The sequence below is a fragment of the Lepidochelys kempii genome, chromosome 1 (assembly GCF_965140265.1).
Source record: "Lepidochelys kempii isolate rLepKem1 chromosome 1, rLepKem1.hap2, whole genome shotgun sequence".
Lineage (NCBI taxonomy): Eukaryota > Metazoa > Chordata > Testudines > Cheloniidae > Lepidochelys > Lepidochelys kempii.
In genome coordinates this window covers 38,186,585-38,205,006 of record NC_133256.1, presented here as the reverse complement: position 1 = coordinate 38,205,006, position 18,422 = coordinate 38,186,585, and the positions used below count along the sequence as shown (strand labels likewise).

The window sequence follows — 18,422 nt, the reverse complement described above, 5'->3', positions numbered from 1 at the left end:
CTGTCATTCACAAAGTAAAACTATTTCCCCATGTTTATTCCCCCCGCTGTCCCTCAGATATTCTTGTCAACTGCTGGAAATGGCCCACCTTGATTATCACTACAAAAGGTCTCCCCTGCCCACCCCCCTCGCTGGTAATAGCTCACCTTACCTGATCACTCATTACAGCGTGTATGGTAACACCCACTGTTTCATGTTCTCTGTGTATATAAATCTCCCTACTGTACTTTCCACTGAATGCATCCGATGGAGAGCTGTCGCTCACAAAAGCTTATGCTCAAATAAATTTGTTAGTCTCTAAGGTGCCACAAGTCCTCCTTTTCTTTTTGCGGATACAGAGTAACACGGCTGCTACTCTGAAGCCTGACTTCATAAGGTCACTCAGCTACTGCAACAGCAAGCATTAAAAAAAACACTCAGAAATCCTACTGTGCCTACACTTCCCCACAAACACAGTTCAGAGATTAGGGAAAATAGTCTTTTTAAAACATGGGGGTCATCTTAATACACTGACAGAAATCAAACAAGCAAAATTCAATTTGACTTCATTGGCACAAGATATTAAAACGTTGCCAAAGTATAAAAAAGGTATATAGAATATGCTCATGACAGAGTTATATGCTTTTCGAGGTTTGATGCCATTAGAAAAAGCAGTGTAAAAAGCTCCAGCATCACTCAAAAAATTAGTTCTCCCAATTCATTCTTAAGACCTGTAAAACCACAATTCCTCCTATCTAGCCTGTTAGTGACAAATTTATTTTACAATTGTGAGAAATACAGTATTGCAAGCTTCAAATGTTTAAAAACCAGGAGTCAACCCCTCAAAACCATTAGACTGGTTTACAAATCTTTAAAAAACAAAAACAAACAAAAACCACACATTTTAGATTCCTTTTATTTACCTTTTGATTTGACCCATAGGATGCACTTCATCACATTTTCAAACTTCTCTCTGTAACCATGAGGGCTAGAAACCATTTTTTTAAATGAAAGCCAAGATTCTCATGCAGTCATGATTACAGGAGTGCTTTTAGAAAGACACCAAATATCACGATATTCGCAATAAAGTTGCAATAGGTGGCAACATGGAAATGTATCTTGTTCAGACACTGAATTTTCAAAGTCTGCAATTTTAAACATTCATGTCTTGTACCGTAACTTAGATGTATTTCCTCAGAGGTTAATGTATATAATATTTGTGTGCATGGCTATATGAGGTCACAGAGCACTCATTTGTGTATTTGGTTATTAATTTGTGAAAAAGGTAGTTTTATTCATTTTCATAGTACATACTCCTATCAGAAACCAACAGCTGAAATGCCACAGTTTGGGACAAGAGGCTATTTTTATCCACAAAGACATAGATGTAGTTATGATACGATAATCATACCCTGAACCAACTAAAACTTCAGAATTCCCAAAGTCTTCCATGAATACTTGCATCATTGCAACATCATGAATTTTGTATTTTGTTGAACCACAGGGTTTTTCCTTATTTTTACTTTCCAGGGGAATTAACTCAGTGATAGTTCCACGGCACCACATTCCATTTTCTTTACTGTTGATAAAGATTCTTGCACCTAAATAAAGATTAAAAAAACACTACAATTTTAAACCAACTAAATCCATGATTTAAATATCTTAGTTTAGAAGCTATTGTCATTACATTTTAGTACATCCTGCCATGGTTTACATTTTACCATATAGCTAGTTCAGGCCTTATCAGTCTGAGCAGAGTGGAAGAATTACTTCTCACGTCTTGCTTACAACACTCCTGCTAATATATCCCAGAACAATATTCCCTTTTTTTCAGCCATAGTATTTAACTGTTGGTTCATTTAATCTGGGATCCACTATAACACCCGGATCCTTTTCTGCAGTACTCCTTTCTAGGCAATCCTTTCCCATTTTGTATTTCTAGTTTCCCTTTTATATCTGTCAGGGATCATAACAGACCATGGAAAATGGAGGTTACTTACCTATAACTGGAGGTTCTTCAAGATGTGCGGTCCATTTTCAGTATTCCATGCATGGATATACATGTGTTCCCTGTGCCTGAGATAGGAAATTTGTAGCAAGCAGTATCCACTGGTCTGTGCCTGCATGGTTTTTTGCACATGTGGATAACCAAGAGTACAAGGGGCAGTGCGGACGAACATTTCTCCTGTAACATCCAGGTACAGAAACACCTCCACTTAACTAGGTAGCATTTTCTGGTGGAGAAATTTCTATTGTGGTTAAGAATACTTTGAACAGCCTCTGAACATGAGTGCTCCAGGTCTGAGTTCTGTCCAAATACCAGGCCGTATGATAAAGAGGGTCTAGGTTGGAATGTCTGATTTTGTGGTTAACTCAGAACGTCTCTGGGAAGGAGGACAGACTGACATTCAGAAGGGATCCAGAAATCAGAACTGTTTGGATCAATTGGGTGTAATGAGAATGACCAGGGTCCTGTCCTGATGAATCTTCTGAAAAACCTAAGGAAGTAGTGGAATGGGAGGAGAGGCATACCTCACATGGTCCATCCAGGGAAGAAGAAGGGCATCACCACTGGAGCAGTGACCTAATGATGCTGTGGAGCAGTACAGACTGAACTTCTTGTTTGTCTCCGAGGCAAAGAGATTGCAAGATGGCTTTCTCCACTGAGCCAATGTGTCATTCAGAGGAGAGTTGTAAATTTTTCACTTGTAGTGTCTGGAGAACTACCTGCTAAGACTGCACACAAGAGAGAGTCCTGCCCACCTGTTAGGTATGTTGCTGAGAGCATGATGCGGTTTCTGAAGCAAGAATTGCATAAAATTGACTGCCTCAATATAGAGAGGAAGATGAACTTGATTCTGCAGCCACAGTGGATTATTTCTAGTACCCACTTGCCTGTTATCACCCTTCATTTGTGGGCGAAGTGGACATCAAAACTTTGGGGGCAGTAGGAGACAGCATCAATAGAGGTAAAGTGGTTTGAGAGTCCCATCAAAAGAAGCCCTGGACGGTAAGTGGGGTGTGCAGAGGCGAATGAAGTAGAGGAAGTCACATACCTTAATCTTTGTATCCACTAGCACTTGCATGGCAGTTCATAAGAGCACTGGTGGTAAAACAGCTGAGGGAGAGATATGGGCCTATACACCTACTTGTGGTGCTTTCTCTTCGGGGCTGGTTGTCCTGAAGTCCTTAAGCAAGTGTAGCAACCTGTCAATCCTTACACTGAACTGAATGAACTCATTCACAGACAGATCCTCAGTGGTATTTTGTATCACTCTGGGGATTCCTGCAGCATGAAGCTAGGACTCTCATCATGATGAAAGCTTGGCAATAGTGCTAGATGCAGTGTCAGCTGTGTCCATTACTGCTTGGAGTGGAGTCTTAGCCCCCAATTTGCCTTCATTGACGAGGGCTGGGAATTGAGCCCTGACCTCCTGGGAAAGTTTATTCTTGAATTCCACAAATTTGAATGGTTCGTGAAATTGAATTTTGCTAAAGATCTGGTAGTTAGCAAACTGAAATTGGAAACTAGCTGATAAATATACCTTCCGCCCCAGAAGGTCAAGGCATTTGGTGCCTTTGTCATATGGAGTTGTTTTAGGGTGTTGAAGCCTGGATCTTTCGGCAGCTGCCCGCACCACCACGGAGTTGGGTCCTGGGTGGATAAAAAATGAAATCTGACCCTTTAGCCGGTACAAAATAAAATTTCTCAGCTGTTTAAGGGTACAGGCAAAGGAAATAGGGATATGCCACACTGCCCTGGCAGGCTCCAAAATGGCCTCCCTAATTGGAAGGGCCACCCCACTGGGTCCAGAAGGTTGTAAGATGTCCAGTGATGGGTATCCTGGACTTCCTCTACTGAATCTGGAGCCAAGACGTTACTCTCTCCAGATGCTCCTGATAATGCCTATGGTCATCAGACAGGGAAGGTGAAGGAGGAGCAACTGCCTCATCTGGTAAGGAGAATGAGACAGCAGTTAGGACTATCAGATCCAGGTCAACTACTTCTTCTGCCTCATATTCTGACAAAGCCAGCTGCTGGCTAGGAGATAGCAGGTATAGTTTGTGTATAAATGGGGGTGCTTAGTATAGTGATCCCAAGAATGCCGGGAATAACCAGCAGGAAGTCAACCAGTCAGGGGGACCCCAGGGCACTGGGTACCTGAATAGTTGTATCTGGGTAGATAGAACCCAGGTCTTCTATACTTCTAGAGCAGTGGTGGGCAGCATGGAGCCCATCAGGGTAATCCGTTGGCAGTCCACCAGACAGTTTGTTTACATTTGTGTGGCTGCGGTTCACTATTCCAGGCCAACGGGAGCTGCGGGAAGTGGAGTGGGACACAGGGACATGCTGGCCGCTACTTCCTGCAGCTCCCATTGGCTGGGAACAGTGAACTGTGGCCACTGGGAGAGGCGGACAGCCATGCAAATGTAAACAAATGGTCCGCGGGCCACAGGTTGCCCAACATTGTTCTAGAGTCTGTCTGGACTAACCCACATACATTGAGACAATTGTTTGTCTGGAACTTCCAACTCAGCCAATAAGAAGGCAGATTCTTGCTCAAATGGCAGAGTCACCGGTATTGGCAAATGGATGCTCCTGCTCACGGAAGATATAGGGGGAAATTCCTGTCCTCTTGAGGTAGATTCATCCTCCAGTGTCTCAATATCCCTGAATAAGGATGGACTTGAAAGAAGTAGGAACTGAAAACAGGGATAGGTGAAGATGTCTTTTGAGGAGATGAAGGTTTTGGACCTTCCCAAAGCACAGGAGTGTTCCTCTAGTTGGGACTGTTGGATCTAGCAGGCCCTTCCAGGAGCGGTCCAGTACTGATTCAGTGTCAAGCCCGGACTTCTTAGACTGTGCCGGTTCGTTCTGATCCTTTGTTTTAAGCATTGGCACCAAAGTCAGTACTGGTGGAGCTGTACGTCTTTGAGCCACACTCTCACGCTGACGAAGTTCAAGCGAGCCTAAGTTCTTAGGACTTGCATGCAAAGACTCACCCAACTTGGTTGAAGTCAGGGAAGAATCCTTTCTTTTGGAGGCAGATTTTGAAGATGACACCACCACATGTCCTTTTGCTTGTGAGAGTGCCCCCTGCTCACATGAAAAGCCCTAGGAAGCAATTCTTTGGGCTTAGCAAATGAAACCTTAGCTCCTGAGTTCTTGTTTGGATGGGTGCCATCGACTGAATCTGGTACAGGGTGCTCGCTCCATCTTGAAACTAAAGGTGGTCTCATGGCCCTGTCTGTGAGATGCTTCTTTAGCTGAAGCTCTCATCCCTTATGGGTTCGGGGAGGAAGGAGTGACAGATGCAACACTTAGCAGATTTGTGAGCCTTGCCAAAGCAGTAAAAGCAGCACTGGTGTTTGTCGCTCACTGAGAAGGAGTGGGGCCAGGATATGCAATTCTTAAACCCTGGGTATAGTCCTTGTCCACAGGGAAAATTCCCTGAGATGGGGGGAACTAGACTATATGAACTATATCAAAGAGTAAAAAATACCATATTAAGAACTATTTACAATTTATTAACAGGTTTGCTAAAGAAGCATGAAGGTATCTATGAACACACAAGATACTGCCACATGGCCTGAATCAGAAAGAAGGAACTGGAGAGGCATCAGTCCACTCTGCCCCTTATGCCCTCGGTTAGCACCATGAAGAAAAAAACCTGTGCAGGCATGGACCAATGGACACACCTTGTTACAAATCTCCAATCTCAGGAGCATGGAGCATAGGTGTACCCATGTGTGGAATACATACAGAGACCATCATTTGAAAAAGAATCTGAGTTAGGTTGCAAACAAACAAGTTTCTTTTTACAAAGTTAAAGTCCAAATAAAACCCAACAACTACCAGTATATTGTTTCCCTTATAAAAATTCTACAGCTTTAATAACCCAAACATTATAATGTCTGGAAATGACCAGTTAAGAGATCCAATATGTTCTTCACTACCACATAATCCTTCACTCAGTAACTGTACCAGACTTCATATCAGCCACCAAACTTAACATTGTTTTTGCAATTTTTAGGAAGGAAACTGTCAAAATACTGAATTGCTAGATTATAAAATCCCAGTATTTATTCAATTTTATTATCTGTTCTATTCTGGTTCTTATACTGCTCATCACCATTCAATAAAAGAACTCTCCTGAAATGCATTAAATGATGTGACTAACATCTATCCCATGGGGACAAGGGATGTCTAGTAATATGTTATTTTCACTTTAACTGCTGCAACAGTTCCAGACTCAGTTAACCATAAGAAAGGAAGGTTTCTCCCATGAGAGTACATATTGGTTTATACACTAAAATGAATGAATCAGGCTTAATCTATTTTCAGTCAATATATTAAAAAATAAAGTCACACCAATTAATGGCTATATTCAGATGCTAAATCAATAGCCAGTGACTTAAAAGTGTCAGGATTTTCAGGAGTGCAAAGCACACAACTCCTGCTCAAGTCAAGAGAAACTGTGGGTGCTCCAGACCTTCTGAAGATCAGGCCACTATCATTTAGGCATCAATATATATATATATGAGTGCCTAACTTTATATAACATAGGTGAAAATGTGTTCTGTTTCTCTCACAGCTCCATAGTGACTCTCCAGAGCAACACTCACTCCAGAATGTATAGGATATTTTACTAGCTGAACATATTCTACGAATGGAGAATAAAAATTTTAAAACTAAACAGATATTGTAATACGGTATTTTAAATTAAGTAAAGTATTTGAAAATTATTTTAGTTACCTAGTTCCAAAATGTCTGATTGACTAAGGTATGAACTCTTACTACTACAAAAGTGACTCAGCTTTTTTTCCAAAAAAATTGCTGTTTTCCTCTGTGAATATCTCCGAATGTAGAAGTGGCACGGGTTTATTACGTGGCTGACAAAAACTAATTCTGGAGAACCTGTGTAGAACAGTTCAGAAAACAGTACACATGAAACATCTATTGATACCCCACATCTACTGATGCACATATAACATTCACACCTAGGCAAATGTTATTGTTTTATTGCAAACTAACCAGTCACAATGACACTTTTCAACAATACAAGTTTTTAAAGTTATCAGCAGATAGTGTGAAAGAGTGGTAGGCTAACTACTATGATCACCCCCTTGATGATGTGCTCTTCTAAACAGTGCTCTGAAGAAACATATCTGAGTTAGGCACTTCTACAAATAACAGTCATAAAGACAAATTACATGCGTCTATAAAAGGATTTGAAAGACTTACCTGACATCTATTAGTCTGAGGACTAAACCTACTACAAAGTGAAAAATAATTGTTCCACCATGCCACCTTCTGTAAAATAGTTGTAGTATTCTGTAGAATATTTCATTGTAATAGACTGTTAAAAATGTTTTAATAACTTACTACTGTTTCTCTTGCTTTTGTTGTATCCTGTTTTCCTTCTTGGATCATAGTACATCTTTTCTAGTCATTATTTTCTCTTTCCTCTTTTCACCCCTTTCACACTTTGAATCCATTTATCTTTCTTTTCCTACACTGTTCTCTACTTTTCCCCCTATATTTTCTGTGTCTAGGATTTATTTATTACTAGTTATTACTTGTACTGTGCTAATATGTAAGGGCTCCAATCATGAATCAGGGCTCCACTGTGCTAGGTGCTGTATAAACACATAAAAAGGTCCCTGCACCAAAGAATTTACAATCTAAATTACTTCTTTCCTCAAAATCTCTGTCATATCAATTCACACACATCCACGCACATCTGCTTCCTCAAACTGAGCTATATACCTGATTTTAAATGAGAGATAGATACCCGATTTAAAAAAAATTCAAACAGAGGACTGAACTAAGAAGAGGGGCCTCACTGTCCCTGGGCAACACCGACACAAGGAGCCAAATACCCTACCAGCTACTGAGAAAGCAGAGAGCACTGGAATCTCACCCAATGTGATATCCTTGGACATTTTCTGTAGCTTCCATTTGGGTGGTGTCTGATAAATATTAAGGCTTCTAACTAATAATTCTAGTGCCTTCCTTTACTGCTGCTCTAGTTTTGGAATCAGCAGCTTAGTGAAGATGATCTGATTCTTGTCACTGTTGCCTATAAATTTCACATTAGCAGGGGAAACTAAAACAACTCTAGTCCACTTTCACTCTGCTGCAACTTGAGAAAGCTATGAACAGCAGCCAAAGCACTGTAACTATACACAGAGTTAGAAAAAGAGCACTATATTGGTTTACATGCCATTCACTTTTGAAAAATCAACTTACCCTAGGTGATAAGGAAGATTAAGTATAGTCTTTTTCATAGGTGCTAGAGCCAGCCCTTACCATTAAGGGAAAAATCTCTAGCAACGGTGAAAGGAGCATGCACACATCTAACATAGAATGGACACGAGCAAGCACTCGAAGAACCACCACAATTTAAGTAAACTAAGACAACAGTGACTTGTTTGTGCCACAGGTTAGAAAGTGATTTCCCTTTTAAGTACATTGTTAATTTATAAAATAATATTTTTTTACACAAGCTACACACAAATTTTTAGTCTGAAAGATTATGAACTAGAATGGACAAGGATTCTTATGTTGGGGAAAGAACAGCAGTCCTGATCATCCTCATCTCTCAATGGGTTGAAATAGTTTGCTTGCTTAAAACCTCGCAAAATCATTATTCAGACTTCAGAGAAGGAGATTTTTGGAAAATGAAAACAAAAACACCACCCCTAAAAAGTCACAATCTCATTTTTCCAACGTTACGATCTTTGTCCATTCCAGTATCAACAAACATCAAGAATACTCGTTAAACAAGACATATTCTTTAAAGAATATCAAGGAAACGGTTACCAGAGGAGCGACATTTACCTGCTCTTTCTCCAAAAGGTATCAACTTTTTCTGGGAAAGATTTTTCCTGTGTGTATCTTTAAGATATTCTGTGGAATGTGCTTTTTTTTTTTTTTTTTTTTTTTATAAAAAAAGAGAGAGTTTAATATAATTAGATATAACTGATGGAGACAGTGGAATAATTACTAGCTCAGAATGTACTAGCCTGAATGTGCAAGGATACTGTATAACACCACAGGATCAGGACGACTCGTTACAGAAACTTTTTGTCAAAGCTGCTATATTTCTTGAAGATGTTATTTTAGACACCTGTATTCATTATGAAGTTTATACCACTTAGGTTTGGTATCATACATCCATGTTCTGGAGTCATACAGTTATCAGATATAACCACCACCATCCCCTTGTGGTACATTATTGCCCACATAATTATTCTCAGACCAAGCTGTTTGGACACAAGACACTTTGCTGCTGGGTCCACGAGACTGCAATTGGATTCTAAAAACATGGCAAAAGCATCTCTCGGTAAAGTGTACTTACCAACATCTTCCACTATCAACTTATTTAATAAATAAAGACATATGAAAAGACATTGTTTAGTGCTGACAATTACTCTGATGTGGCTCAGAGTAAACAGTACACTAACTCTGATCTTAACTCACAACTGCTTGTCTTCCTAACAGGCTTGAACACCCAATCATAGAATATCATAGCATCATAGAATATCAGGGTTGGAAGGGACCCCAGAAGGTCATCTAGTCCAACCCCCTGCCCGAAGCAGGACCAATTCCCAGTTAAATCATCCCAGCCAGGGCTTTGTCAAGCCTGACCTTAAAAACCTCTAAGGAAGGAGATTCTACCACCTCCCTAGGTAACGCATTCCAGTGTTTCACCATCCTCTTAGTGAAAAAGTTTTTCCTAATATCCAATCTAAACCTCCCCCACTGCAACTTGAGACCATTACTCCTTGTTCTGTCATCTGCTACCATTGAGAACAGTCTAGAGCCATCCTCTTTGGAACCCCCTTTCAGGTAGTTGAAAGCAGCTATCAAATCCCCCCTCATTCTTCTCTTCTGCAGGCTAAACAATCCCAGCTCCCTCAGCCTCTCCTCATAAGTCATGTGTTCCAGACCCCTAATCATTTTTGTTGCCCTTCGCTGGACTCTCTCCAATTTATCCACATCCTTCTTGTAGTGTGGGGCCCAAAACTGGACACAGTACTCCAGATAAGGCCTCACCAATGTTGAATAGAGGGGAACGATCATGTCCCTCGATCTGCTCGCTATGCCCCTACTTATACATCCCAAAATGCCATTGGCCTTCTTGGCAACAAGGGCACACTGCTGACTCATATCCAGCTTCTCGTCCACTGTCACCCCTAGGTTCTTTTCTGCAGAACTGCTGCCTAGCCATTCGGTCCCTAGTCTGTAGCTGTGCATTGGGTTCTTCCGTCCTAAGTGCAGGACCCTGCACTTATCCTTATTGAACCTCATCAGATTTCTTTTGGCCCAATCCTCCAATTTGTCTAGGTCCTTCTGTATCCTATCCCTCCCCTCCAGCATATCTACCACTCCTCCCAGTTTAGTATAATCCGCAAATTTGCTGAGAGTGCAATCCACACCATCCTCCAGATCATTTATGAAGATATTGAACAAAACCAGCCCCAGGACCGACCCTTGGGGCACTCCACTTGATACCGGCTGCCAACTAGACATGGAGCCATTGATCACTATGGAATCAAAGGAAGGAATTGCAATCCCCTTCCCAAAAGGGGTTGTAAACAAAATGAGTGCAACCAGTGTGAGCACAGGAACAGCTAAAATATTTACAGGGTGCAAAGGTTAATTAAGTTGTGGTAGCAGCTTAAGTGAAATATGCTGCAGGATATCAAACAGTCATAAGAAAAGTCAAAGAAAAAAAAAAAGATCTTTTCCATATCTTCCTGTTCAGCTTTAGAGTAAGGAAACTTGAGAGAAGGCAAGAGCAAGAAGAATAACCTGAAAATAACTAGACAGCTTCAGGAATTGTGCTGAAGTAGGAAAAAATCTGTCCTACACATTTTAGTGCAGAACAGTTAACAAATCTGGAATCAGCAGCAGGAGGCTTTCAACAAGCCAACATATGGTTCACATAAGAAAAGATTGTTAGCTACTCGTTGTTCTTCAAGATTTGGGTGCAAACACGTATGCCACTAAGGTGTGTGCGTGTGTACAGTGCAGCAAAGAACTTTGCCTTCCAGGACCAGTAGGGATGGTGCTCACACTCTCTGGCCCATATCCCTTCACCATGACAATTTAAGGGCAGCAACACGCAACTCCCCTCAGTTCCTTCTCATTGAAGGTCAATATTTGAGATGCCGATGGAGAGGGGATGCAGGGCCGTGGAATACATGTCTGCAGCCACATCAAAAGAACAGTTACAGTACAGGTAGGGTGGAAATGTGTATTCTACTCAGGTGACTCACAAGCCATAGGAGGTAGAGTCTGGAATCTAAAGAACGACTGCGGAACCACCTTCCCAATGTTTGCATCTGATCTAGACTCAGCCATAATAGCACAGTACTTAGTAGAAGTATACAGAGAAGACCATGTAGCAGCCCTGCAAATACCCAATATTGAAACATCACCGAGGAACATGATCAACGTTGCTTGGGTTCTCGTCAAATGACCCCGACACCGCTGTGGAGGAGTAATATGAGCTAATCCATGAGCGGCATAATGCAGGACAATTATCCAACTGGAAATAGTGCATGGGGAAACTGCCCGACCTTCCAGGCAATCTGCACAGGAAACAAAAAGTCAAGGTGATGGAATACAATGGTTCAGTCCTCAAATAACACCACACATCTTCTCACATCCAGCATATGAAGGTGCTCCTCATCTGTGCTTGAATGCAGCTTAAGAATAACAAAGACCAGTATATTATCTGGTTAAGGTGGTTTAGCGGTTCTACATTCGACAAAAATGCTGTATGCAACCTTAGGGTCACTTTGTCTTTGAAATTTGCCATTAAGGCCTGCAGCTCATTTATTCTCCTTGCAAATGTTATAGCAACAAGAAAGGCCACTTGCTGGCTCAGATGAGTCAGAACAGGTTGTCAGGGGCTCAGAGACCCCATAAGGGTAGCCAGCACAGTACTAAAGTCCCACAAAGGAACCACCTCTTTCAACTAGCTCAGAAAAGGACAAAGACACAATCTTGCATGGTAGAACATGTAAGTGCATGTGGCTACATGACCTAACAATTTCAGGTATATACCTATCATAGTTGCAGGATGAGAGCATAAGGACAGACATGGATGTCTACGGACCCTACCGAAGGAGCAGGACCTCATGAAAGGAGTCCCTGAAAAGGGACAGTGTAGGAGGGTGGGATGGGGGAAAATGGACAGAAATTGAATGGCATAATCTGCTCCCAATGTGCTTAGCACTCAATTTGTCCATGGTTATTGATTCCCAAGCACTGTAGAAGCAAGACAAGCCCATCTCCAAACTCTGGAGATGAGTCAGGAACTCCATGACTGGAATGCGGCTCTCAATACGTAAGTCAAAATGACTGCACGCTCGAAGTTGGCAGAGGACGGGCTGGCTGGTTAATATTGGACTGAGAAGGCACCCTCCTCTGTGACTTATGCCCTTTCCTGTAGACGTCTTGCTGCCTAGCGCAGCAGGATGACTGCTGGAAGCATCATTGCAGGCAGTATTGCTGCTTTTATTGACGACCTCCATAATGACATCTCTTTATGGCTGGGGTATAAACTCCCAGTGAACGCAATGTACCATGGGAATCCTTAAAAGAATGTAGCATCAGAGAATATCAGGGTTGGAAGAAACCTCAGGAGGTCATCTAGTCCAACCCCCTGCTCAAAGCAAGACCAATCCCCATCTATATCATCCCAGCCAGGGCTTTGTCATGCCTGACCTTAAAAACCTCAAAAGAAGGAGATTCCACCATCTCCCTAGGTAACCCATTCCAGTGCTTCACCCCCTCCTAGTGAAAAAGTTTTTCCTAATATCCAACCTAAACCTCCCCCACTGTAACTTGGGATCATTACTCCTTGTTCTGTCATCTGCTACCACTGAGAACAGTCTAGAGCCATCCTCTTTGGAACCCCCTTTCAGGTAGTTGAAAGCAGCTATCAAATCCCCCCTCATTCTTCTTTTCTGCAGACTAAATAATCCCAGTTCCCTCAACCTCTCCTCATAAGTCAGGTGCCCCAGCCCCCTAATCATTTTTGTTGCCCTCTGCTGGGCGCTTTCCAATTCCACATCCTTCTTCTAGCGTGGGGCCCAAAACTGGACACAGTACTTCAGATGAGGCCTCACCAATGCCAAATAGAGGGGAATGACCACATCCCTCAATCTGCTGGCAATGCCTCTACTTATACAGCCCAAAATGCCGTTAGCCTTCTTGGCAACAAGGGCAAGCTGTTGACTCATATCCAGCTTCTCATCCACCATAACCCTAAGGTCCTTTTCTGCAGAACTGCTGCCAAGCCACTCGGTCCCCAGCCTGTAGCAGTGCATGGGATTCTTCCATCCTAACTGCAGGACTCTGCATTTGTCCTTGTTGAACCTCATCAGATTTCTTTTGGCCCAATCCTCCAATTTGTCTAGGTCCCTCTGTATCCTATCCCCATCCTCCAGCATATCTACCACTCCTCCCAGTTTAGGGTCATCTGTAAACTTGCTGAGGGTGCAATCCACACCATCCTCCAGATCATTTATGAAGATATTGAACAAAACCGGCCCCAGGACCGACCCTTGGGGCACTCCGCTTGATACCAGCTGCCAACTAGACATGGAGCCATTGATCACTACCTCTTGAGCCTAATGATCTAGCCAGCTTTCCATCCACCTTTAGTCCATTCATCCAGCCCAGACTTCTTTAATTTGCTGACAAGAATACTGTGGGAGACCGTATCAAGAGCTTTGCTAAAGTCACGGAATATCAGATCCACTGCCTTCCCCTCATCCAGAGCCAGTTATCTCATAATAGAAGGCAATTAGGTTAGTCAGGCATGACTTGCCCTTGGTGAATCCATGCTGACTGTTCCTCATCACCTTCCTCTCCTCAAAGTGCTTCAAAATTGATTACTTGATTACCTGCTCCATGATTTTTCCAGGGACTGAGGCGAGGCTGACTAGCCTGTAGTTCCCCAGATGTTCCTTCTTCCCTTTTTTAAAGATGGGCACTACATTAGCCTTTTTCCAGTCATCCAGAACCTAGCCCGATCGCCATGAGTTTTCAAAGATAATGGCCAATGGCTCTGCAATCACATCTGCCAGCTCCTGCATCCGAGCCCCTGGACTTGTGCTCGTCCAACTTTTCTAAATAGTCCTGAACCACTTCTTTCTCCACAGAGGGCTGGTCACCTCTTCCCCAGGCTGTGCTGCCCAGTGCAGTAGTCTGGGAGCTGACCTTCTTCATGAAGACAGAGGCGAAAAAAGCTTTTTCCACATCCTCTGTCACTAGGTTGCCTCCCCCATTCAGTAAGGGGCCGGGCCCACACTTTCCTTGACCACTTTCTTGTTGTTAACATACCTGAAGAAACCCTTCTTGTTCCTCTTACTATTCCTTGCTAGCTGCAACTCCAGGTGTGATTTGGCCTTCCTGATTTCACTCCTGCATCCCCGAGCAATATTTTTATTCTCCTCCTTGGTCATTTGTCCAATCTTCCACTTCTTGTAAGCTTCTTTTCTGTGTTTAAGATCAGCAAGGATTTCACTGTTCAGCCAGGCTGGTCGCCTGCCATATTTACTATTCTTTCTACACATCAGGATGGTTTGTCCCTGTAACCTCAATAAGGATTCTTTAAAATACAGCCAGCTCTCCTGGACTCCTTTCCCCCTCATGTTATTGTCCCAGGGGATCCTGCCCATCAGTTCCCTGAGGGAGTCAAAGTCTGCTTTTCTGAAGTCCAGGGTCCGTATTCTACTTCCTTTCTTCCTTGTGTCAGGATCCTGAACTCGTCCATCTCATGGTCACTGCCTCCCAGGTTCCCATGCACTTTTGCTTCCCCTACTAATTCTTCCCGGTTTGTGAGCAGCAGGTCAAGAAGAGCTCTGCCCCTCGTTGGTTCCTCCAGCACTTGCACCAGGAAATGGTCCCTACACTTTCCAAAAAGTTCCTGGATTGTTCGTGCACTGCTGTATTGTTCTCCCAGCAGATATCGAGGTGACTGAAGTCCCCCATGAGAACCAGGGGCTGTGATCTAGTAACTTCTGTTAGTTTTCTGAAGAAAGTCTTGTCCACCTCATCCCCCTGGTCCGGTGGTCTATAGCAGATTCCCACCACGATATCATCCTTGTTGCTCACACTTCTAAATTTAATCCAGAGACTCTCAGTTTTTTCTGCAGTTTCATACCGGAGCTCTGAGCAGTCATACTGCTCTCTTACATACAATGCAACTCCCCCCCCACCTTTTCTGCCGTGCCTGTCCTTCCTGAACAGTTTATATCCATCCATGACAGTACTCCAGTCATGTGAGTTATCCCACCAAGTCTCTGTTGATCCAATCACAGCATAATTCCTTGACTTTGCCAGGACTTCCAGTTCTCCCTGCTTGTTTCCCAAGCTTCCTGCATTCATGTATAGGCACTTAAGATAACTCACCGATTGTCCTGCTTTCTCAGTATGAGGCAGAAGTCCTCCCCTCTTGCGCTCTCCTGCTCATGTTTCCTCCTGGTATCCCACTTCCCCACTTATCTCAGGGCTTTGGTCTTCTTCCCCTGGTGAACCTAGTTTAGCCCTCCTCACTAGGTTAGCCAGCCTGCTTGCGAATATGCTCTTCCCTCTCTTCGTTAGGCGGAGCCCGTCTCTGCCTAGCAATCCTTCTTCTTGGAACACCATCCCATGGTCAAAGAATCCAAAGCCTTCTCTCTGACACCACCTGCATAGCCATTCGTTGACTTCCACAATTTAATGGTCTCTAGCCGGGCCCTTTCCTTCCACAGGGAGGATGGATGAGAATACCACTTGCGCCTCAAACTCCTTTATCCTTCTTCCCAGAGCCATGTAGTCTATAGCACAGAGATTGGCAATCTTTGGCACATGGCCCGCTAGGGAAAGCCCCTGGCGGGCGGGGACGGTTTGTTTACCTGCCATGTCCGCGGGTTCTGCCGCTCGCACTCCCACTGGCCGCAGTTCACCGCTCCAGGCCAATGGGGGCTGCGGGAAGCGGCGTGGTCCAACTGATGTGCTGGTCGCCCTTCTTACAGCCCCCATTGGCCTGGGATGGCGACCCAGTGGGAGCTGTGGGAGTTGCAGTCGACCAGTGGGAGCTGCAATCAACTGAACCTGTGGACGCGGCAGGTAAAACTGGTGGTGTTTCCCTGGCGGGCTGCATGACAAAAGTTGCCAATCCTGATATAGTGTTTTCTCAGGTTTTCCCAGAAAATAAAACCCATCCATCTAAAGGTAAATCCTTTATGTTCTGTTGGACCTCAAGGGTTATGGCGAAGTTCTGCTGCCACAAGGCTGCAGTTACAATTGATGCCACAATACTGGGAGAATTATCTGGCATGCCCAATGCCAATGTCTTGGCAACGATGTCTTGACCACCAGATGGCCTTCCACGAGAACACCCTTAAACTCTTCCCTGGAGGATTCTGACAAGTTGTCAGTAAATCTGGACATAGCTTCCCAATTAAGTGATATTTAGACAACAGTGCCTGCCGATTCATAATGTGCATTTGTTACAAAATTGAATAAATTTTTTCTCCCCATCAAATCTAGCCTTATATACTCTGTCCTTAAGCGTGGACTTTTATCTCCCCGCCATAATCTAACATTTTCTGCCACTACACCTAGAGAATTAGGGATTGGATGTATGTAGAGGCACTCAAAACTCTACACAGATAGAATACTAATCAGTACACTTTGCTGTGGATGGTTAAGAAGCTGACGTATGCCGCAAAGGTTTTTGTAAGTTTCAAAAGCACTTATTTTATAGAGACAGTTACTCTCACTGGGGCTGACAGCTGGAGGATGTCCACCAACCTATGCGTATTCTCCTGAACCAACTCAGCCTGAATAGCCAAGGTCATAGCCATCCATCTCAGGAGATCCTGATAAGACTTAAAATTCTTAAGCACAGGAAAAGAGAAATCTGGCACCACAGAATCATCCAGTGAGGAGGAAGAGGAAGGGAGCAGGGCCAGTGGAGCCTCTTGCTGGATCACTTGCCCCTGCAAGCACAGTTCAGACTGAACCATTTCAGAGAGAGCAACCTCAGTCTCTTTCTGCAATGTAGGTGGCTCAAGAGGGGACACTATTGACAGGATTGGAGACTTTGCCCTGGACTGAGGACCAGGACCTTGCCTATCAATGAACGTCCCAAGGATTTCAAGAAGGCCACAGATGACAAAAGGATGGGGCACTGGTGGTCAGACACACTCCTATGCCTCCTGCAGGAGTGGTGCCAATCTTGGTTCCAATGGCGATCCACAGGAGCTCTCAAAAACTTTTGGGAGCTGTGCTCGAAAGCAATGGTAAGGGAGAAAATGTCTTCAAATCACACTGAACCCTGGACGTCGTCCGATGGCAATGCAGAAGCCACCCCAGATGGAGCAAGCAAAAACAACCAGCCTCATCTGAATGCCCATATGCAGGACACATCGGTAGTGAGGATGGTAGAGTAGTAGACACCCTGAATACTAGAAGGGGCATCACACTCTCAGTAGGCATCAGAACAGATGTAGGTACCAAAGCTGGGCCTGGAACTGATCCTGCAGATGTGTCATCATTGGTGCCGAAGACAGCATCTGCACCAAAGGGCCCCTCAGTACTGAGGGGGAAGCAGACCTCAAGTCGGCATTCTGAGCATTGGGTAGTGCGGACAATAGGGCTGATGACAGAGACAACTCTGCAACTATATCAGGCAGCGATTAGGACACAGCAGAAGCAGCCATGGCAGTTGAATGGCCCTGAATTACTGGAGAGGCAGAGAAGGTCCGATGCTACCTGGTAGCCATTGGCATAGATAGTCAGTGGCGACACCAATGCTGTCAGTACCAGACTCAATGGACATCCCATGGATGGTACCAGAATTGGTGGTACGGGGTCCAAATAATATCAACTCGGGTCCAGAGAGGGGTTAGATGGCCTAGTTCTATCTTGTGTGCCCAACTAATCACGGTGCCAGTCTGCATTCCTCTTAGAAAAAGAGGAGGACTCTCTCAGAGCTATGGAATAGCTCTGGTCCATCTTTTGGAGACCCTTTTCCTCAGAGGACCAAAAGAAGAATAACCTTTCTTCCTCCTAAGAGAGATATTCAACTTTCGGCCTGGAACAACATTTCATGCCAGCTCAGAAGGTCTCTCTGGGACCAGATGATCTGTGGAGGTCCCCAGTGTTGAACCAGGTCTCGTGGCATGCTCCATAAGGTGAAAATCTCTTGCCACCTGCGTTCTCTTTTTGAATTTACAGATAGAGCACCTTTCCTTAATATACCCCTCCCCAAGGCACAATAAACTCCAAAAATGGGGGTCACTATTAGAGATAAGCACCCCACATAATGGGCAGTGTTCAAAACCTGGTGAAGGCATCTCAATCTACTTAACTACTAACTAAACCTAAAGGTACTACTATAACTAATGGCTTACTACTATATACAGCA

At 43.7% G+C, this 18,422-nt stretch overlaps 1 protein-coding gene across 1 annotated transcript in view; it reads right to left on the bottom strand.

The window, feature by feature from the left end:
• The window catches only part of RNF17 (ring finger protein 17), a 203,058-nt gene that overhangs the window by 123,642 nt on the left and 60,994 nt on the right, over positions 1-18,422 (bottom strand). The window contains exons 14-16 of the mRNA XM_073339251.1: positions 8,825-8,905; positions 6,737-6,898; positions 1,391-1,580 (exon numbers count right to left, since the gene is read on the bottom strand). Coding sequence (XP_073195352.1) covers positions 1,391-1,580; positions 6,737-6,898; positions 8,825-8,905 — 433 coding nt within the window. The remainder of the gene's footprint in view (positions 1-1,390; positions 1,581-6,736; positions 6,899-8,824; positions 8,906-18,422) is intronic.